General features: G+C 40.6%; 3 protein-coding genes across 21 annotated transcripts in view; 1 reads left to right on the top strand and 2 right to left on the bottom strand.

Moving 5' to 3' along the window:
- LOC127531938 (NACHT, LRR and PYD domains-containing protein 12-like) overlaps positions 1 to 22479 on the bottom strand; it is a 452657-nt gene that overhangs the window by 130990 nt on the left and 299188 nt on the right. Inside the window, exon 13 of the mRNA XM_051942410.1 lies at positions 20725 to 20898. Coding sequence (XP_051798370.1) covers positions 20725 to 20898 — 174 coding nt within the window. The remainder of the gene's footprint in view (positions 1 to 20724; positions 20899 to 22479) is intronic.
- LOC127531990 (zinc finger protein OZF-like) overlaps positions 1 to 22479 on the bottom strand; it is a 176752-nt gene that overhangs the window by 66430 nt on the left and 87843 nt on the right. For 6 of the 14 annotated variants that reach the window (XR_007939231.1, XR_007939232.1, XM_051942879.1 and 3 more), the window contains exons 1-2: positions 1714 to 1879; positions 365 to 466 (exon numbers count right to left, since the gene is read on the bottom strand). The exons of 1 other annotated variant lie outside the window; for it this stretch is intronic. Coding sequence is in view for 11 of the 13 variants with exons in the window: in XM_051942879.1 (XP_051798839.1) it covers positions 365 to 382 (18 nt within the window). In the remaining 2 variants the exon portion in view is untranslated. Of the gene's footprint in view, positions 1 to 364; positions 467 to 797; positions 1074 to 1464; positions 1489 to 1713; positions 1880 to 22479 lie in introns of those variants that run through there. 7 more of the 14 variants (XM_051942876.1, XM_051942872.1, XM_051942871.1 and 4 more) reach the window with 6 other exon arrangements.
- Positions 5565 to 22479, top strand: part of LOC127531982 (zinc finger protein 883-like) — a 111123-nt gene continuing 94208 nt past the window's right edge. Inside the window, exons 1-3 of one of the 6 annotated variants that reach the window (XM_051942778.1) lie at positions 5565 to 5859; positions 11419 to 12135; positions 12472 to 14243. In XM_051942778.1, coding sequence (XP_051798738.1) covers positions 5655 to 5859; positions 11419 to 12135; positions 12472 to 12905 — 1356 coding nt within the window. In that variant the 5' untranslated portion in view covers positions 5565 to 5654 and the 3' untranslated portion in view covers positions 12906 to 14243. Of the gene's footprint in view, positions 5860 to 11418; positions 14244 to 22479 lie in introns of those variants that run through there. The other 5 variants (XM_051942777.1, XR_007939215.1, XM_051942781.1 and 2 more) reach the window with 5 other exon arrangements.

Below are 22479 nucleotides of genomic sequence, written 5' to 3'. Positions count from 1 at the left end.
TGAGAAGGAAAAGGCTGGTAAACTCACAATGCTCAAAAGTATTATTCTCTACCAAAGAAAATGCTGCTCTTTACCTTCCTGAACAACTTGCTTGAAAAACAAGACTTTTCTTCCGTTACTTATCTTCATCACCATGTAAGACATTTTCAGAAAGTATGATCAGCAGCTAGTTCAGCCTCAAACAAAAAACAAGCAGCTTCCTAGCAGTCCACCATTATATCCTCAGTACAGCTGCTTCTGCAGAGCGACATCTCTCCAGCCAACGTCACCTGGCTTTGGTCGGCCCATCTAACCAACTGGAGCAACTTTACACATTTTAAAGAACAAATTCATGATAATAATGTTACAGTGGTATGTTTCTCACTTTTTGTGAAGAATCCATGTTTCCTCCGTTGTTGAGCTCAGACTAAATGGCTGCCAACATTCCTCTGCTCCTCCGTCAGACTCTCCTCCTCCTGCCAATCACCTGTCACATCAAACACATCTTCATTAGGATACCACTCTATACACAAGTGTCAGAGTGTCCCATATGTTCATCAGCCAACACAGAGGACACATTTCAACTCAATAGTTCACTTTTAGCTCTTTTCAGTTTCACCTAAAACTGATACAAATGAACTTAAACTGTTGAAAATAAGGAACATAGACAGAAAACAGACATGGAAAAAGAGAATAAAGAGAACATAAAGATGCTACTGCAGCTGATTCAAGACAGGACTGCTGGTAGAAAACTGTTCATGCTGTAAGTTAGTGAATGTATTTTACTGCTCAGTGTTCTGTTTAAAGGCAGCTCTCACTCTCTGTTCTTTGCACTCTCCCATAGTGTCAAGTGTCCTCCCACTTTCAATGAGAGGTGATTCTCATTGATGATTTTTCTCACAGTTTGTGCAGTTTCCCCACTTGAAAAAGGATGTTTCATCTACCCAGGGTTTGAGCAGGACTCCACTCATCAATCAGACAGTTGCTTTCTTTCTTTTCCCTCTTTTATTTTGCAGTGGTCACAAATTCATGAGATACAGAGGTGGCAACTTCCATAAGTCCATACGTTTAGTTGATAGATTAAGGTGAAAAACCTTTAAACAGAACACAAAAGGACAATGTTCACATTACTGCATTCAGCAAATAGTAACAACCATTCCTCATGGACATTTTCACCACATTGGCAAATGCTACTCCACTCAGTTTATGTTTGTCAACCTCAACACCACATAAACTGAAGCAACAAATCATGGCATGAGCAATATTCAACCCAATACTATACCACACATGAATTTATCTGCATTTTAAAGAGTTGATTTTGAATCACAGTTTAACAAATTACTCTTAGCATTTTATCAAACATTTTTTAACCATTTTACACTTTTCACTTCATGGTTTTAAAATTAATTAAAGTGCATAAAGTGCTTTTAAAGTGCAATCCTTTCCAGATCCAATAAATAAATAAAGGGCATCGTAAAAACCCACCATTACAAACAGGATGAATTCACTGGTCTTAGCTGGAACCCTCTAATTAGCACCAATTAGCCTGCAATCTTATTTTCAACTGAACAATTACAAAACACACGGCAATTATTGGTAAACAGACAAAGTTGACAGCAAGCCGCTCGTGGCCGATCTCCGTGGCTAATGGTAATGCTAATGCTAACACATACTGCAGTGGCACACATCGGCACCTTAAACAGTCTTTTAGAGTCTCCAGAATTCTGCTCTTACCGGCTGCAACCCGGATTTTGGAGATGAAGGCAATCCTGCACAGTTTGCTGCAGATCTTGATGCTTTCCCAACAGAAACTCACGACCACTTTGTTTGAACTCGGTCATTCATTCTCAGTTCCTCCTCAGTGCTGCCTGTGTCCCCATGTATGCCGCCGGTGGCAAACCTGCAGCCGCAAGTTGGTTCCGCCCCAGCTGAGTGTAGGACCTGTGCGTAAATGCTTCTCCTTTAGTTTTCAGCTCCTTCCAGTTTGACTTGACACATAGAATGCTTTGCACTCTGTGTCACCTGTACCTTCAGAGCTCTGAATAAAAGAACAAAAGAGTTATTGCAAAGAACAAAAAGGTTTTGCCTCCACAGCAGCTTGTTATGAAAATGATTGTATTTGATGATTGAATGTTCTTATTCATTGTAATACTGTGTGATGTGTGCTTAAAGAGAAACAAGGACACGAGCTATCATCAGTATTATTTCATCTTACATGTCTAATTTTAAAAATATGACATTATATAAATATGCACTACTGTTCAAAAGTTTGAGGTCACTTAGAAATGTCCTTTTTTTAAAATCAGTTCTTTTCAATGAAGATAGCATTAAATAAATGATAAATCTAGTCTTGACCTTGTTAATGTGGTAAATGATTATTCTAGCTGGAAACGGCAGATTTTTAATGGAATATCTCCATAGGAGTACAGAGGAACATTTCCAGCAACCATCACTCCTGTGTTCTAATGCTACATTGTGTTAGCTAATGCTGTTGAAAGGCTCATTGATGATTAGAAAACCCTTGTGCAGTTATGTTAGCACATGAATGAAAGTGGGAGCTTTCATGGAGAACATGGAATTGTCTGGATGACCCCAAACTTTTGAACGGTAGTGTACAGAAGGATATGGAAATCATAATGCAGTGTTTGAGCGGTCGTAGGTGAGCTGGTGTGCTAAGGATGAAGAGTGGAAAGGCACTTGGTCCTGATGATATACCTGTGGAGGTATGGAAGTGTCTCGGAGAGGTAGCAGTAGAGTTTGTGACTGGGTTGTTCAACAGGATCTTAGATAGTGAGAAGATGCCCGAGGAATGGAGGAGAAGTGTGCTGTGTTCCTCTGACGCTCACTTGAACTAAAAGCATTTGAGCTGCACAAAGTGTGAAATGAGAGAGGAAGCAGTGAATCTCCAAACTGCTGACAGACTTTCACACATTATTGTCCAGTGAAAATCAGCTTTTTGTGCAGCCACACTTGATCCTGATTTGAGTCTTTAAATCCTGTTCTAGTGATGAAATAAGAACTTCCTTCATCTTGTGTGTGATGGAGAAGAATAAAGGGCTGTGGCTAAAAATCCTGACTCTGAGTTCTTCATTACAAACACACATTATATCAGCTGGTTATTATTCATCTGCTTTATTCTACTCAACATGGAACACAGAAATCAGAACAGGTAGAAATTTAAATATAAAACATCATTTATTTTACAGTTGTAAATTTGATTAAATAGAATTAAAAATGTCAACAAAAAGATCAGATCTTAATAATTTATCGTCTCCATAATGTAAAGTCACTTCTGTTCACCTTTTTGGTTCTGAATCAGAGAAAGCAGCATTTTCTCATCAATTCTGTTTCGTGCTTTAATCATTAATGTTTCAGATCATCCTTGTTATTGAACTGTTTTCCATCATTATGAACTTTTCTTGCCATAAATCTCCATAACTTTCTGATGGGATTAAGGTGTGAGGACTTGGCAGTCAGTTCATCACATCCAGATCACTCTTTCCAAAGTATTCTGTGCTCTTCTGTGGTTTGTGGTAAATTTATCCTGAAATCCTTCCATTTCTGTCCTCAATATTCTACCAAATATGAAAGATTTCTTTGGAAGCAGATCTTCAAGGATTTTAGATTTGATTTCCAACAATCAGAATGTTAGAAGTTTCCCTGTTGATCATATTTTACTGATAGTTTCTCCCAAATGTTTCAGCTCATTTTTACTGGAATATTCTGAAGTAAACTTTGTGTTTTCTGGTGAATGGATCAGATCTCACATTTAGTTTCAATCAAACCCTGAGGCTTCTGGAAAATACACACAGCTTTAAAATAATGTTGGATCATCTGCTGACTGTGTCATTATTAAATGCTTTTAGAGTTTCATTATTTTAACCCTCGTGTCGTTTTAAAGTTTGAAAATGTGGAAAATAAATATTTTCACAGTGAAACTTCTGATGTTCACATTTTAACATTTTTGGGACATTTTTGAACATTTTTTGGTGCAAAAAGAAGAAACGTTTCAAAAGAACATTCACATAAAAATCAACCAAAATCCAGTGAGTTCTCTGGATTTTGGTTGATTTTTATGTGAATGTTGTTCAAGAAAATATCAGAAGTTTTACTGATAAATATTTAATCACTTAAGGTATTTTTAAGATTTTTTTGGAGGATTTTTACTCATTTTCTGAAAATATTTAAAAGAATTTTCTTGCCACGTTAGGCGGATTTTGTTTTTTTTAAATAAAACTTTTTTGAATTATTGGTTTTTGCACATTTTCATAAATTTGGTGAATTTTTTTGGTGAATTTCTGGATTTTTTTTCATGTTTTTTGGTGTCGTAAATGAAGCCAACAGGAGGGTTGATATCCAGAGCTAATAATAAACAGCAGAGGACTGATGGGTCTCCTTGGTGTTTGCTCCTGTTAACATCTCATCTTCTAGTAGTTCCACATTGAAGGAATTCTGCTGGACAACACTGAGAGCATATGAATGAATTTTCAATCCAAAATAATGCAGTGAATGTCAAATAAAGTGGTGTTGAAGCTTGTCAGAAGCTTTCAGTGAATGTAGAAAGAGTGTAAAAGCAGCATCCTCTACCAAATGAGCACAATCCATCAATCATCATCAAAGTGTCCAAATTCCAGAGAAGACATGAACTGCAGATTGTAAATGAGTCAAAGTATCCATTTAAAATCATTTCTAGACCATGATCACAAAGTCAAATACTAGATTGTTCTTTTGTCCTTTTCTGTCTCATTTTCACAATATTTTGTCTGGTTTTTGTCTCATTTTTTGTCTTTTTTAACCTGACTTTTGTGGTTCTGATCGTGTAGTAAAAAGCGGTCCGGCCCACTTGAGATCAAACTGGGCTAAATGTGGAACCTGAACTAAAATGAGTGTGACTCCCTGATTGAAAGCTTCTTTGAATGCTTCAAACAGTCATTCTCTAATATCAGCCCAGAAAAACGGATCAAAGTTGGTTGTAAGTCCATCTGGAGTCGCTGATTTCCCCAAAGACATTTTCATTCCAGCTCTATCAATCTCTCCAAACACGTGCTTTTAAAGTGAGTCTGAGGAAGAAATGCTTTGACTTTTTAAGAAACAAAAGAAGAGGGGGACTGATTTTGCTCTTCAAGGTAAAATGGGAAAAGTAAGAAGGCACTTCAGTGGTGCAAGAAGAGACTCAATCGTTCTAACCTGGCTAAAACTCAGACACTGCAGTCTGAAAAGTGGACTGGCTTTGATTGGGAAGCACAGAGATAGGAACTGTGAGTGAGGTGAACTAGAAACTGTGAGAAATGTTCTCCTTAAGTGTAAGCTCTACTCATGCCAACAGAAGAAACATGAGAGACAATGAGCAGCTGGACGAACTGTTTTTAATCTTTGCTTTCTACTTAACATGGAGGAGTGGACAAATATGAAGAAACTTCTGAACTTTCTCATGACCACAGGACTGCATCAGAAAATATGGAGGATTCTCTAAGGACTATGAGTAACATCCAGTAGGTGGCAGCAATACGCCAGTGATGCGTCTCGTCTGCCGAATTCAATGAGGAAGAAGAAAGTAAGTCAGTGTTTCTGCCGGAACTTCACAGTGTGACACCCGGCGGATGTAAACAAAGAAACATGAGCAGAGTTAGCTTCACTGCTGTGTGGACTGAGCTGTAAAACGGCTGTATTATAGTATGAATGAGAAATATCAGGGCGATAAAGTAACGATGTGTTCAGTTGAGTATCTGAGAGAGTTGATCAGCGACAGACTAGCTGCTGCTGCTGGAGAAATATTCTCAGAGTTTGAAAAAACCATCGTCCAGTACCAGGAGGAGATCGATCGTCAGCGCAGACTGCTGGATGTCATCTGGAAACCACACATCCCCTTACAACCCACAGGTGTGTATGTGTTTTGATGGTGAAGAATTCCAGTTATAGCATGTGTAGTGGTTGTGTACTCTCTCTTGCATTGTGTAGGAGCATCCTCCCTATTGGCATCAAATCCGCCGTTTATTTGCAGGAGCTGGTAAAACACACTGATATTACTCTCACAGTCGTACACGTGGTAACCTCTCAATATATTCAGCATGGAGGTTAAACTTAATTAGCATTTTGCGAGCGGAGCTTAAACTGGTCATCTTACCACGGCAACCGGACACAGCAGACTGAGACCGCAATGTGGGGGAACACACCATAGATATGAAGAGTAGATACGCCAGCGCTGCAGCAGCCGGCTAATCGACGTGCCTACGTGGCAGCCATCTTGGAGGGGGCAAAGTTCCCATTCAAAGCAATGCATGCACATTGAAAATAAATCAGAATCTGCTCATTTTTCAACCGATTTTCGTGTGGTTTAGTTTATTGTCAACGTCAAAAAAATGTGTTATTGATAGAGAATATTTGATCTGAATAAAAAAACACCTAAAAAGGCTTCCTACAAATGTAGCCTGCAATTTTCGTTATCTTATTATTTAGGTCCAAAGGCCAGGGAATCTTTTCAATTCAGCCATTACATATATAAATGTAAATACTTAGATATGTAGAAAATGTTTTGAGATCAAAACATTTAATTGCTGCTATTCACCTATTCAGGAAGTGAGGCAGGGCGGCACCATTTTTGAAAGCGACTTCCGGTTGACCGTCTTTGCACTACAGCAACATCGAGTCCTCTCGCTACTGTAGCTACTTTTAACTGTTCTTTTAAGCGATTTTAACATGTTTGGCATCAATTGCGCTGTCCATGGGTGCCACAACAACTGGGGAAAGATGAAGCTTTCTCTCTCTCAGAATTGTTTAGAGCACGGAAAGGTTAGATCTGAATGCTGCGGACCAGCTCATGGCTATGTAAACACACAGCTTGCATCGGTCACTGTCAGCGCAGCTAAAGCGATTCTACCAAAGTTCAGTTTCCACTAAAGACCTAGCTATGCCATCAGTGAGGTAGAAAGATACTTTCTGCTATTTTGAAACATTGTTATGACTTCGGTTTGGTCAGAATCAGTTTTTTGTTGCTCCAGGGAATTAGCATTAGCTTGTGACAGGGCTAATAACACAGTAAACCGCAGGAGCTGTTTCAGAAATGACAATAACAACCTCCGTTTGCACAACCACATCGTATATACGTGAATCAAATAAAGTTTTATTCCAATCAACATAACTTCCATAATATCACAGCAGCGTGACTGCAGGACCGTCCCAACCCAGCGATACAGGAGCATCCCGTGGTCTCCACCACTCCATCAGCTGTCACCAACACCCACGCCATGTGTGAGGAGGTACTAGACTGACTTGAGCTGACATTACCTTTAAGAAACGTATATTCCCGTTCTTGATGTAACAGAACAGCGCCAACTTTACCACTGTGCAAATATTGATAGGCTTCAGTGCTCTTATAATTCCTCATAGCCGAGCGATCAACGCCAAGAGACAACACGAAATAGTTAAAAATATCGCCATACATGACTTGTGGCCACTTTTTCATGTCATCCTCCCACTCTGTAATAAGTCGCGGATGAGGCAGACTTGATCCATTTCTGTTTTTTAAAGAGGTTTTCGTTTCTTCCCACATCACTTTCTCAGTTGTAAACACCACCATGACCGAGTTACCGGAAGTGCTACTCAAAACAGGAAGTCCCGCCCGTTGGAAAATGGGCGGAGCTGAATAAGGTGAATATAGTTGCAGCAAAGCTCTCTCTCCTCAGAGCTGCTTCCCACTTCTTCCTCAACCCATAGTCTTTGGGAAACCTACATGGAGTAAAGAAAACAAGTAGACAGAGAAGTAAATATGTACACAACACATATTTGAAAAGAAATCATGCTAATAAATTAAGTGCAAAGAACTCAATTAGCCAATATAGTGGAGACCAAAGTTATTTAATTTGATAAGTATAGCATTGTTTAGTATCATTTCAATTATCTGAGAGCAGTCCTAAAGAATTGCCCAATCATAAAATGGGTTTGGAGGAATAAGATAGATGCTAATCCAGATCTATATGAGTTAGGCTTTATAACTACTGTTGGTAGTATTGGTGGTATTAATAGTAATGTGACTACTATCTGTCTGCTTGTCTGTCTGTCTTGTAAAGTGTCTTTGAGTGTCCCAAAAAGCGCTATATAAATTTGATGTATTATGATTATTATTACTACTAGTAGTAGTGGTAATACACAACTACTGCTGCTGATACTGTCACTGCTTCTACAACTTGTAATACTAGTAGACATGCTGATACTACTTCTACTACTCTAACAGCTACTTATACTACTACTACTGCTTGTACTTTAGTATTACTACTACTGCTTATACAACTATACTACATCTACTATTAATCATCTGGTATTTGTTTGTCCAGCTGTTAGCCCATGTTAGTGTTTTGCTAGTGGTTAACTAGCAAGCTCTCACAAACTGGAAGCTCTCAACAAGATTTAATAATGAAAAAAGAGCCAAAAACTATTCTTACCTGTGGAAAGTTATTCCAAGTTTCCTTGTCTTGATCGTCCGATGTAGTGTGCAACTGTATGCAGCACAATGAGCCGGCATTCTTCTTGTTTTAGTTTTCGTGCCACTGACATCAATGGAAAACACTGAAACTTTGCCCCCACTAGCTTAGTGTCTCCGTAGGCACGCCGCTCAGAGGGGCGTGTCGTAGCTACTCTTCATACCTATGGAACACACCCCAAGTCTGCAGGGGCCCGGACGTTGTGCGTCCATGCCATATCCGGTGGTCACCGTGGGAACCAAATATGTAATATGAGATGGCAAGTGGAATCATTAACTCCGCTACACATGTAGAACATCATGAAGTGTTGAGGTGAATAGTTAACGGTGAACTGAGACACATTGTGAGGGAGAGAGGATGGGCTCATAATATGGTGTCTAGGGCTGCATGAGATTGGAAATATGTGCGATATGGGTGTCCAGAACTGCAATATCGATATATATTGCGCTATTGGATATTAGTGCTGTTGTCCGATGTGATAACCACTTGTTCCTCTTCTTGCAACCCCCAGTTCGTCAACACATCCCACAGGGCAGCCGCTATATTTTCACCGGTGTGGGAGTCCGGAAAGTAGGAGACTTCGAAGCAGCGTGTTTTCAGATCAAAGTCATTTGTGAGAAAGTGAACAGTAAAACTGATGCAGGGCTCAGTAGTACGACTGGACCATAAATCTGTGGTGCTTGCAAAGAAATCCACATTATTAAGCTCCGCTTTTACAGACCCCAAGCATGCCTCGTACATCTGTGGAATGGCGACTTGGGAAATAGTTCAGTGATGGCACTTGGTATCTGCAGTCGAATTCTTTCAGCATATCCAAAAAACCTTCTTTGCACACGGCATTAATGGAGAGTGTGCATTTCACAATATAACGTGTAATGGCCTCAGTTAAACCTTGGTGGCGGTTGAAAGTTTTTTCATATGGTGTAACAGAAGAAAAACTTTCACCAATTGTTGTCTGTGTGCTTGCCTTTATTTTGTCTGCCTTCATGGGAGTAGCTCGTGGTGTTTTAGATTGTAAGAAAACAGCATACAGTTCCTTGTGGTTGTGTTTGAGGTGGCTGTGCAGATTTGTAGTGTTTCCTCGCGACGTAGCCACAATTTTTCGGCATGACTTGCAAAGTACTTGCGTCTATGACTCGTCCTGTCTCCTAAAGCCGTAGTACTCCCAAGTTTCTGAGGTGCGCTGTTTTTTAGGCACAAGTTGTTCGTTACAGTCGTCTTCCCGTGTCCTGCCATGTTGTGTTGTGGCGCTGGTAGCAAAAGTGCTATTTGGGATGGGGGGAGAGGGGTTTAAGGTCACGCTCAATTGGTCACAAGAAAACGTCTATGCATGCAAAAAGCATGATTTATACATCTAAATAATCATAAAATTATTGCGCAACTTTGCGATATGGATATCGCACTTACCATTATTGCAAAAACGATATTTTTTTGATATATCGTGCAGCCCTAATGGTGTCTGTTATTGATGCTGTGTGGATTTTTAAAAATGTGATCGTTGTGTTGATTGAGCCTGGAAGCAAGAACCAAAGTTTCCTGTTCAGAGGTGCTGGAAGTGTTTATCTGAACTACTCCACACTGACAGCAACTGCATTGTGTTATCAAACAGTTTAATAATAAAACTCTGACAGAGGACTCAGTCATTCCATCATTTCAGTCCAGAGACATAATTCCATGTATAGAGATCATTCATGATCTAAAGAAAGCGCACGTACAGAGTTAGAGAGTATAGAAGTAATGTGTTCAACTGCATTCCACTATTAACATGTTGGGTTTCACTGATGAGTCAAATCAACAGTACAGTAACCAGCAGTAAAATAAGAATAACATTAAAATCCAAATGTCCTGACAGGTTTGAAGGCTGAAGAGGACAGCAGCTTTATTCAAACAGATTTTACTGGATCCCCATCAAACCTGTCTGTGTGGTGTGTAGAAAAGTACCCAGTGGTGTTTACCATTAGAACTTTGTGATCCTGTATCCACTGTGGAGCAACGTGTTCATAGAAATGTTCAGTCATTTGGAGATGCTTGTATCATTCCTGCTGCTGTTTCATGGCTCAAAGATTTCTATTATAAACCATCATATTCTTTTTGCATCAAACATTCAACTGTTGAGCTGATTTTGTTGGAGCAGCCCGGTCTCACGGGGATTCGTGAAACTGTCACGTCAGTTTTTGTTTCGGTTTCGTGCGCACCAACACGATGTCGTCATGTTTTTCGTGCCGCTCACCACGAGCGAAACCCGCTGTGGTAATCACATCTGAAAGTGGTTTATACCGGCGGATTCATGACGATCTAAGCTGTCCATTGGCGTTTGCGGCCGCCACTGCGGCCGCCGCTTCGGCCGCCAGACATTCTTTAAATTCCTATGCAAATTCGGCAGATTCATGACGATCTAAGCTGTCCATCGGCGTTCGCGGCCGCCGCCGCGGCCGCCGGACATCGGATCACATCTGAAAGTGGTTTATACCGGCGGATTCATGACGATTTAAGCTGTCCATTGGCGTTTGCGGCCGGCGTTTGTGGCCGCCACCGCGGCTGCAGCTGGATGTCTGGCGGCCGCAATGGCGGCCGCAATGGCGGCCGCGGAGGCAGCCGCAAACGCAGATGGACAGCTTAAATCGTCACGAATCCGCCGAATTTGCATAGGAATTTAAAGAATGTCTGGCGGCAGCAGCGGCCGCAAACGCCGATGGACAGCTTAGATCGTCATGAATCCGCCGGTATAAACCACTTTCAGATGTGATTACCACAGCGGGTTTCGCTCGTGGTGAGCGGCACGAAAAACATGACGACATCGTGTTGGTGCGCACGAAACCGAAACAAAAACTGACGTGACAGTTTCACGAATCCCCGTGAGACCGTGTTGGTTGGAGACAACCAGTCCTGGACAAAGTGACAGATGTGTGTTCTCTCATCATCACAGTAGTAACCATTATCTTTTGTCTCTTTGTCCCTCCAGAGCTCCCACAGTCTTATGTCTGTGAGAATGAGAAGACTGTTGTTGACCATCAGCCCCATGACCAGGAGAGAAACTCCATGGTGGATCATGAGGACCCAGAGCCTCCACGGATTACAGATCAGCAGGAGGAATTCTGCACCAGTCAGGACCAATCAAACCCAGAGATTTCTCAAATTAAAATGGAACAGGAAGAATTGTGCACCAGTCTGGACCAATCAAACCCAGGGTTACCACAAATTAAAGTGGAACAGGATGAACTCTGCTCCAGTCAGGAGGAAGAGTTAATTGGATTGAAACAGGAGACTGATACCTTTGAGGTGACTCCTGCTGATGAGGAAAGTGACCACAGTGAACTAAAACCAAACAGTGATCAGCTCCTATTTCACATCTCTTGTGTAGCTGAGAGCCCAGATCAGGAAGGAAGCAAGGATGTAGACTCAGGATCAACTAGATGTATCGACCTGAAACCAAGACATCAGAGTAACAACAGTCACAGTAATGATGTAGACAATGCTCCAACATCAGCGAGACAGTGTGATAATGACAAGGCAACAAAATCTGCAACTTGCAAAGTCTGTGGAAAAGCTTTTAGTTGTAAATCAGATTTAATCAAACATCACAAAACCCACACAGGTGAGAAGCCATATTCTTGTGAAACCTGTGGAAAAACCTTCAGTCAACGGGTCCATTTGACTGTTCACATGAGATGTCACACAGGTGAGAAGCCGTATGTTTGTGGAACCTGTGAAAAAAGCTTCAGTCAACGGACTTCTTTGACTGACCACATGAGATGTCACACAGGTGAGAAGCCATATTCTTGTGGAACCTGTGGAAAAAGCTTCCGTAAACAGGTCCATTTGACTGTTCACATGAGATGTCACACAGGTGAGAAGCCGTATGTTTGTGGAACCTGTGAAAAAAGCTTCAGTCAATGGACCTCTTTGACTGACCACATGAGATGTCACACAGGTGAGAAGCCATATTCTTGTGGAACCTGTGAAAAAAGCTTTAGTCAACGGACCTCTTTGACTGACCACATGAGATGTCACACAGGTGAGAAGCCATATTCTTGTGGAACCTGTGAAAAAAGCTTCAGTCAACGGACCTCTTTGACTGACCACATGAGACTTCACACAGGTGAGAAGCCATATTCTTGTGGAACCTGTGGTAAAAGCTTTATTCGACGGACCTCTTTGACTGAACACATGAGACATCACACAGGTGAGAAACCATATGTTTGTCACATTTGTGGAAAAAGATTTTCTGGTTCATCAGCTCATTATAAGCACATGGCAGTTCACAAAATGGGAAAACCATATTCTTGTGGAACCTGTGGTAAAAGCTTTAGTCGACAGGACCATTTGACTGTCCACTTAAGACGTCACACAGGTGAGAAGCCATATTCTTGTGGAACCTGTGGAAAAAGCTTTAAATATAGTTATCAATTAAAAGCCCACATGAGAATCCACACAGCTGAGAAGTCCTGATCCTGAAACATCTGTGGAAAACATAATGTCAGAATTAAGGTTGAAACAACATGTAAGAATTGGTACAGGTTAAAAGTAGATGTTTTAGATTTAAAGCAGCTTTAGTCTGTGGTTCAACAACAACTGTGAGGAAGTATGTAAGCAATCCTTGATGATTAGACCAGATGGAGTCTGGACTGTGGTGGTGGAGCAGGCAGAAGAACCAAACTGAATGTCTGGATGGATATGGTATTGGTACAGACTACTACATTTCTGCTATCATGACATCCTTCATCAGCAGAGCACTGATTGGAGATAATGTGAAGCTGTTTGGAACATTTTCACATCCTGCTGAGAGAACATGGCTGTTCAGGTGTGAACATACTGCTGGAATCCACTCAGCTTGAGCTCTGCTGTCTTTCAAGTAAAAGGAGGCAACGAGATACAGAGACATTGTGACAGTAGGACACAACAGAGTGTGTCACTGCAGCAGAGGAGATCTGGACGTGAAATAAAGTTGTAATAAAACGTCTACAGCTCCATGACTGCTTCATGAAATGTTTTGAATGTTTTCAAACAGATGTACATTTACAAGTTGTTTCATAATTAATGTAACATTGAAGATCCCCAGCAAGAATAACTCTGAGTCAGACATCAAAGACATAACCAACATTATTATGTTTTCAAGCAACAGACACGTGGTTTTACTAGTAGTAACTGATACACTCCTGCAAATGTTAAAACCAGAAATGTTAAAAACAGGTGAAGCTGTGCTGCAGTTTCTGCTGGTTACATAAAGGTCTTATGCTATTTATTTCTTCTATTGTCACCACATAGGTCATCTGTGTGATTTGTTAGTAGGATCTCATTGTGTCGTCATACAGCACATTGAACCCTTGTATTGTCTGAACGTCCTGAACACTCCTCCTGTCCTCAGGGTCAGAAATGACCTGCCTCAACTGAGCCTCTAAAATAGAGCAGCTTAATGGAATTTTTAACCAAAAATCTATTTTACATGAAGAAACAACCTGTCATGCGTCACACACTTTGTGAATGCCTGTTTTTGCTTCCTCAGAGGGTAGAAAGACTGTATTTAATCAGTGAACACCATTCGTTTTTATACCATTGTTCATGCTGTAACCGTTTTCTTTCTTTAAGTAGAGGTTTATTATCACTATTATTGCTGCTAAAGGTACTGCATAGGTGTAAACATTTCTTGTTTTGCAAGAGATAATACTTCTATAGCCTAATAAAGTACCAGAAATGTGCAGAAATGAACTTGAAATGAATTTTTGAAGGGAAACAACAGTGTACTGTATACTGTACAATGGAATATAAAACTACAAAACTCAACTACCAGATACTAGTACTCTCTCATTTTTTGGGTCATTTCTCCCACCTGAAAGATGCATAACCTACATCAATCATAAGAACAGAAAAAATAACAGATTCAAGCAAAATATTCCGAACATATTAAGCTCTAATTAACACATGGAGGACAGAATGCAACTGTATTTGTCACACGTGCAGCACACAGTATTTGTTTTACAGTCCTTCTTGTTACTCCTGGATGACTAAATAAAACCTGATCTCTGACCTGCTGGGAACTGAAACCTGAAAACTGCCCTCATGACTTCAGCAATATCAGATTAGTCCATATTCATTTGAAAATCTGCAAATATGACAATCTCAACAGTCCAGAAGTAGCCAGGGTGTAGAATCTTGACCCCACTATGTATTATGCTAGTTATTTAATGTTTTGTAACCTCGGTCACTTTTCCATGGGGGTCAATTTTCTATCTGACACCAGGTAAAAAATGACCTGAAGACAGTCTTTGTACCCTGGTGGTGTACAGCTTTGATGAAAATATAAACAAAAACAATGTTTCACTTTTTCTAATGTTGGGGTCACTTGAGGAAAAGTGATCAAATTTCAAGTTGAAAAAGGTCATTTAGGGGCCGTTCTATGCTATTAAACATGGTGGCCTGGTTCATTTTGACCCGAAGACAGCACTAAGGTTCAAACAACAGCAAATCAGTAAAAGTATTTTCCAGTTGAGTATGCTAAGAATTGACCTCAAGTTTAAATAATGAGTCCACAGTATTATTAGTTATTTAAAGAAATGCATGAGCAGAATTAGCAACAAAAATGACTAAAATGAGACGCAAAATGAACATCTCATTTGGATCATTTTGTACATTTCAGTCTGTTTTTAGGAAAAAAAAGTGTCATAAATCAGACTGTAAATGATCTATGAACAAAGCTCTCTGTAAAAACCCTCAGAATGTAGAATAGAATAAATGTGGACAGTTTCATGACTGGAAGAGAAGATTTCTGGATCATTTTGTGTCTCATTTGTGTCATTATGTGTTTTGTTTTGTTCAGTTTACATCTTTCTGTCTGGTTTTAAACATTTTGCATCTTTTCATGTTATTTTTTTCTTCCATTTTGCTCATTTTGTGCCTTAATTTTGACCGTTTTGTGGTTCATTTTGGTCATTTTGTGTGTTTTTAAGTTTATTTCTGTTTAAAATTGTTCATCTTGTTAGTTCTTTTGGTCAGTTCACGTCTATTTCATCATTCTGTGACTCAGTGGCCATTTCTGTTTCAGTTTTCATCTCATTTTAACTCTGAATTGCTCATTTTGTCTCTCATTTTAGTCATTTTGCATCACTTTAAGGTTGTTTTTGTTCATGTTCTCCATTTTGTGTCTCATTTTTGTCATTTTTGCTTAATTTTAGTCCCATTTTGGACACTTTTATCTTTTTGTTTCACATTTGATGTCCCTTTTCGAATTTTATGGCTCATTGTGGTATTTTTCTATCTTGGTCAGATGTTTTATGTTCCATTTTGGTCATTTTGTGTCCCATTTGAACTGTCCCATAACATTGTTGGACCGTTCAGTAGACTCTGTTTGGGTCTTTTTCTCACCACTGAAACATTTTGTCCATTTGTGTCTCATTTTGGTCATTTTATAGATTAGATTAGATCCAACTTTACTGTCATTGCACAGAGAACAAGTACTAAGACAGTAAATGCATTTTTTAAAAGTCCATTGTGATGTCAGAGAGAAGAACTAACAACTGTTACCACATTCCATATTCTGAAGAAAAACATGGAAACACTTGAGAAAGTCCGTTTAACACACAAAGCTTGGAGATATTGGAGAGTTGTGGTGAAGATTTCAAGTGTGAAACTTGTGAAGACATTGTGAGCAAAGACTGTGACAGAAAAATGAAGCCTCCTCAGCCAGATAGGAAACATTCAGGTAAGACAGAAGTCCAGACAACGAGCTGCAACTCAGCTCCAGATATCAAACTACACACTGACATGTTAGACTGAAGTTTTCACAACACTGACAAGCTAACATTTGCTCATTTTGTGGCTTATTTTGATCCGTTTGCATCCTTAGGGTTGTTTAGTGAATAAAATGTTGTCATTTTTCATCTTTTTGTTGTTTTTGTTCCATTTTTTTTTACTTAAAGGCTGTTTTTGTTGAATTTTGTCATTTTGTGTCTCATTGAGGCTCATTTTCATCATTTTGTCTCTAACCTTGGTCACTTTTTGTCTTTAGGATTTTACTCCTCATTTCTCATGCTTTTAAAGTTTTTTTTTGTTCCATTGTGGACATTTTGTGTCATTTTGGACATTTTGCATCAGTTTAAGGTTTTTCTGTTTCATTTTATGTCTCTTTTTGTGCATTTCAGTTTGTTTTTAGGGAAAAAAGTGTCATAAATCAAACTGTAAATGATATATGAACAAACCTCTCTGTAAAAACTTTCAGAATGTTGAATAGAATAAATGTGGACTGACTAGGTGACCTTACAGAACCTTTACTGTTGTGATGTACGCATTAACCTGACTTTATACACTCTGAGAAAAAAATATATCTAACCATTGTGATAGGGATAAATAGAAGTTCCAATCTGTTGACTTTAATTGCAGGATAATGCTTTATTAAAATATATCTCAGCAGGGAAATAGCGATAGCCATTAAATCATCAGACAATGAATCAATAGTTAGTTAATATTTCAGTGGCTTGTCATGATTCCTAACTGCTACTATGCTTTCATAGAAGAAGAGTAATAATCACCCACATTATGTAATTTGGAGGGGGAGAGCAGACGGTGTGGCCACATCCGGCTGATCACCTGAAGAACGACGAGCCTTGGAGCCTCCAGGGGGAAGCAGAGAGAGTTCAGTCCAGATTTAGATCTGCTTGTGTCCTTTTTTGTTGGTTGGACCAATAAAAACTTTGTTATAATCCACTCTGGTGTCATTCCTTTGGAAATGATAGAGTTCAGTAAAGTTCCTTCAGTCAGTGTTATTTTTAGAATCCTCAAACAGCAGTAAGAGCAGTCCTTCAGTCCATAATCCCAGTAGAACACATATTCTTTGCAGATCATGTTGAATCACCCGTCCACAGTTCTGTGGTAAAATCCCTCATGCTCAGAACTGTTGTCTGGTTTGCATCAAGTGACTACCCCACAACAACTCCCAACAAATATATTCCAGCATTTTATAACATCACTGCTTCTCTTCAGAATTTGCATATACGGTGACATCATATTAAATTTACATACGTGATGACAGCACACTTTAATTGACATACACGATGACAGCATACATCCTCCCCCCTCCTCACTTGTGCACTTCCCCCATCCACCGACTTCATGGGCCCCGCGTGGTCCGGATGAACCAAAACCACCTGTTTAGCCTGTTTAGCCCTTTCATCCGGTCTATTCATGTATTTGGTTCATCTGCAGCCCAGCACAGGCTTCCGGTGGAGAAACAGGAGAAGCTGATGTCAGCGTCTAACTCTCACTAACACCCACACTGTACATTTCTGCACAATGCACACAGACTTACAAGAAATCTCCCCAAAATCTATACAGAGCTCATGAACCTTTACTGTGAGCATTTAATTCAAGTTTATCTTAGTTCCAGACTACTTGCTCCATCACCAAGTTAGTAATCTCTTGGTTTCACAGGTGATCAAACTCTTCTGTAAACATCTCCATTTCATAGTGATCAAAACCTTCAAAGCATTCCCATTTTCATAGTAATAAAAACCTTAACCACATTAATCTCCTCTGGTAACCAAAGCCCTCACTGCTCACAGTGAGATGCTGCCCCCATGTGGTCACTTCAAAACACAATCAAACAATCCTCTTTATTGCAATGAGACTCTCCTGTGACTCAGTTGCTACTAAGCCAGGATTACACTGTTTCAACATTTAAAGAAGATAAAAAAAAACAGGCATTTGGGTAGTTCACACACATTCATCAGGTTATAGCATTATTTGATTCTAAATCACAGGTTATAATATCATACTGTGTTCCCTTATTTTGCTGTCACTCTGCCAGAGCCCCATTCTTATGGCTGATTCATGGATCTCATACCTGTATGATTCTTGACAGACTTTAAATGTATTTTTTATAATCCTGTTAAATGTTGAGTAGAATAAAGCAGATGAAAAATAAACAGCTGATATAATGTGTGTTTGTAATGAAGAACTCAGTCAGGATTTTTAGTTCTCATTTCATCACTAGAACAGGACTTAAAGACTCAAATCAGGATCAAGTGTGGCTGCACAAAAAGCTGATTTTCACTGGACAATAATGTGTGAAAGTCTGTCAGCAGTTTGGAGATTCACTGCTTCCTCTCTCATTTCACACTTTGTGCAGCTCAAATGCTTTTACTTCAAGTGAGCGTCAGAGGAACACCACATCCTGACTTTCACTCTCAACATTTCACTGGAAAAAGACGCAAACACCACATTTGGCTCCTGGAAGAATCACAACTTCCATCTTTGAAGAGGAACAAGTTTACAAGGAATCATTTAGAAGGATTTGACAAAGAAACACATTTAATCCATGAATGTGAAAACATGTTTGTGAGGGACAGAGTCACGGAGAGACTCAACTATCTGTTCAACACTGTTTCTGTACCAGGAGGAGACTCTGGAGACTCAACTCAGCACAGAGACACTGAGGAATCAAACCCATAGACCCTAAATCCAGGATAGAGAGTTTCAGTGAATGTGGTGTTGAAGGTGTGGAGGTGGATCAGAGAGTCAGAGGAGACTCTGTAGAAGGACAGAGTTCCAGCAGGAACGTCCACATAAACTGAAACTCTGTGAGAGTCTGAGGGGGAACTGATGGATGTTTGACTGTTATTGTGTCTGACATAGTAACCATCATCATCAGAGCAGATCAGACTCCAGGACTGATCATTCCATCCAAACCCACAGTCATCACTGTTTCCTTGCCTTGTGATTCCTCTGTAACTCACTGATACATGAACATCTCCTCTCCACTCCACCTCCCAGTAACAGTGACGAGTCAGACCAGTTTCACACAGCAACAGAGGAAACCAGTCAAACCTGTCTGGATGATCAGGATACGACTGATCCTCCTCCACATATGTCACTTTCCTGTTGTTGTCAGACAGTTTGAGTTTTCTGTTTATTGTGTTTGTGTCAACTGTGAGTTGACAGGAATCTGATGGAGAGAACAAACACAACACAGCTGCAGTTATTGATGGATCATGTGATCAGTATGAAAGCTTTGATGATGACTTCAGAGATGTGACACTTTGAAGATACTTGAATGTGCTGCTTTGTTTCCATCAATCCATTAAAACACACTTACACTTCCTCAGACCTGGTGTCAACCATCGGACTCCAGCAGGCGTCACCCTGAAAGGAGGAGGACGGTCAGAGCAGCAGAGACTCTTTCAGCAGCACACATGAACGTTACATGGCTCTCACACTGTTCCACTGATAAAGGACCAGTCCAACATGGAGACACAGACACCTGAATGCAGCATCTCTAAAGTCCTGTCCTGTCCTCGTCACGTTCCAGCTCAGTTTACACTCATTATTCAGTGTTACTAATTTATGCTTCCTCTTTTCAGGGAGCTAGGCTAACAGTTCACCCTGCTTCCTGTATTTATGCTAAGCTAATGTTACTGACCCGGTTTTGTCAGCTTCTGAACCATAGTTGGTAAACGCTAGCTCACTTAGCTTAGCGTGGCTCGCTGTTGGTAACAAATTGTATTCAGAGTCCGGAACAACTCTGCGGTGGAGAACGAGGAACTTTATTCAAGCTCTGCAGCACACTGTACACACACTCAGCTTCTCCAGAACACACTTGGATCTACTTCTCTTTGGACCAGAACATGCACTGTGACTGCAGCTGCACCGTACACATCACCCTTCTTCAGCTTCACTGTTCTTCGTCCTTCCTACCGCTACAGCACTTCCTCTCATGTCTCACACACCCTGAAACCTACCGATGGAAAAGGGCAGGCTTGGCCTGCAACACGAGGATGATAGTTTAATGAGAGTGTCTGTCTGTCTGTACCTGAGAGTTTCCAGTCTACAGTGTGGATCCTCCACTTTAGCTCTCAGCATCTTCTCTCCTGAGTCTCCTGGATGGTTGTAGCTCAGGTCCAGCTCTCTCAGATTTGAGGTCTTCAAGCTCAGAGCTGAGGCCAGAGAAGCACAGCCTTCCTCTGTGACCAGACAGCCTGACAGCCTGCACACACAAAACAACACAAACCTGATGGACAACACTTGGCTGGATGTTTCTCGCTCTCTTTTCTTCTTTGTCTTTCAGATACATTTTGCTGCACATTTCATGCATTTCAAGCAAATCAACAATCTCAGCAATGATTAGTGGGATTTAATCATGTCAAAAATAAACCCTGACAAAGTCCTGCACAAGTTCAGTAAAAGCTCATTTGATGAATCCCATCAGCAGAAATGATTGTACTCAGGTTCGTTGTTTATCCACTGATAGAAATCACATCAGTTTCAAAGTGTGAGTCCTGACCTGAGAGCTTCCAGTTTACAGTGTGGACTCTCCAGTCCAGCAGAAAGACTCTCCACTCCTGAATCCTGCAGGTTGTTGTTACTCAGGTCCAGCTCTGTCACACTGGAGGACTGGGAGCTGAGGACTGAGGACAGAGCTCCACAGCTTCTCTCTGACAGATTACAGTTATTCAGTCTGAAGAGACAAAGACCAGAAAAGAAGTCAAACATTAAGTTCAGTATTTTCTGTCCTGTTGAAAAGACAGCAGTGAATTTAACAACAAATACATCCCACTATGTCCAGAATACAGCAGCAATAAGGACAGTCCTCTGAAATATTATTTAAATTTGAAAATAATCCAAAGTGGAGCACATTACAGTAATCAGATTACTTTGAAGCTGAACAGTAAATTATTTGATCTGATTAAAAAGCAAACTGACAGTTTAGATTTAATAAATGAAGAATACAGGGCAAACAGCCCTGTAGATGTTCCTCCATCGTCAGAGACTAGGTCTTCAGCTGCTCTTTGTTGGAGGGCTTGTGTTGCTCTACCTTTGTCTTTAAAATACCCCAAACTTGGTCTGTTGGATTCAAATCAGGACACACACTTGGACAAGTCACACTTTGGACTTTTTCCTTCTTTACAATCTGAAAAATAATCAACTTGATGCTGATGGCAGCCATTAAATCGCTGTCAGACTCGCTTCCATCTCTGATGTTGTTCCAGAACAAACGTCTTCTGATCTCCAGTCCTTGTTCTTCAGGTTCCTTCACTTCTACTTGTGCTGTTGAGACTCATGCTTTGGTTTTCACTGACACATGAATCCCACTGGAACCAGAGTAAGGACTTCCAAACTCATGTGTTTAAACTCTTTATATCCACTCTTGATGAAGTCTGGACTCCTCATAGCGTCAGTGAGCTGGAATCTTCATTCTCTCTCAGTCTCAGGAGACACTCTGCTGCCCAGTGATTGGCTCTCAGTCCCTACAGTCTGAAAGGAACCAACAACCTTTAACAGCCTCACATCTGAAAAGGCTCATAGGGTCCCTATGAGGGTGTAGCTCCTCTTCAGGGAGAGCAGAGAGACCATGAACCTCACCACAGGTGGGATGGATGTTCTATCCTTCACCAACACTTCAGTTGATGGGACTCAGCCATCAGCAGCAGGAAGACTGGACTGACCTTACCCACAGACCAGAGGACATGAGGACACTGCTTATCAACAGTCATGATGACTGTCCTCACCTGCAGGGCTGCTGCTTCACTCCATCATTTCTGACACACCTGGAGTCCTGGAAGCTGCTGTTCCAGGAAGTCTTTCCAAAAATCTTCAGCCAGTATCTGAGCATGTTGTCATGTTCTTCAACCCAAAATCTCAGTTCCTCATAAACCACCTGAGGTAGGGACGTGTCCTGAAGCCCAGTGAAGACAGAATTGGGAGTGATGGGATCAGGGTCAACAACATCTGAGGAGGCGAACCCAAGAGGATCTGAACAGAGGATCTCTTTCATCTCAGTGAAGACAGAAGACAACACTGCTTCAGTGGCTGTTTGGACTACAGTGATGAGAAGGAATTGGACCTGAACCTCAAATAAGAATGTCCAACTGTCCACCAGCTGAACTGCACTGAGGTCAGTCATTAAACAAATTGAACATCTACAGTTTCATTCAGCAGACGCTTTGATCCAAAGCGATAAACATCTGAGAGTAGAAACAACACAAGCAAGGATCTAATCAGGAGAAAACACCCTGGAGAAGATCCACAAAACAAGTTC

The sequence above is a fragment of the Acanthochromis polyacanthus genome, chromosome 22 (assembly GCF_021347895.1).
Source record: "Acanthochromis polyacanthus isolate Apoly-LR-REF ecotype Palm Island chromosome 22, KAUST_Apoly_ChrSc, whole genome shotgun sequence".
Classification (NCBI taxonomy): domain Eukaryota; kingdom Metazoa; phylum Chordata; class Actinopteri; family Pomacentridae; genus Acanthochromis; species Acanthochromis polyacanthus.
This window is presented reverse-complemented; position numbering and strand designations above follow the sequence as displayed.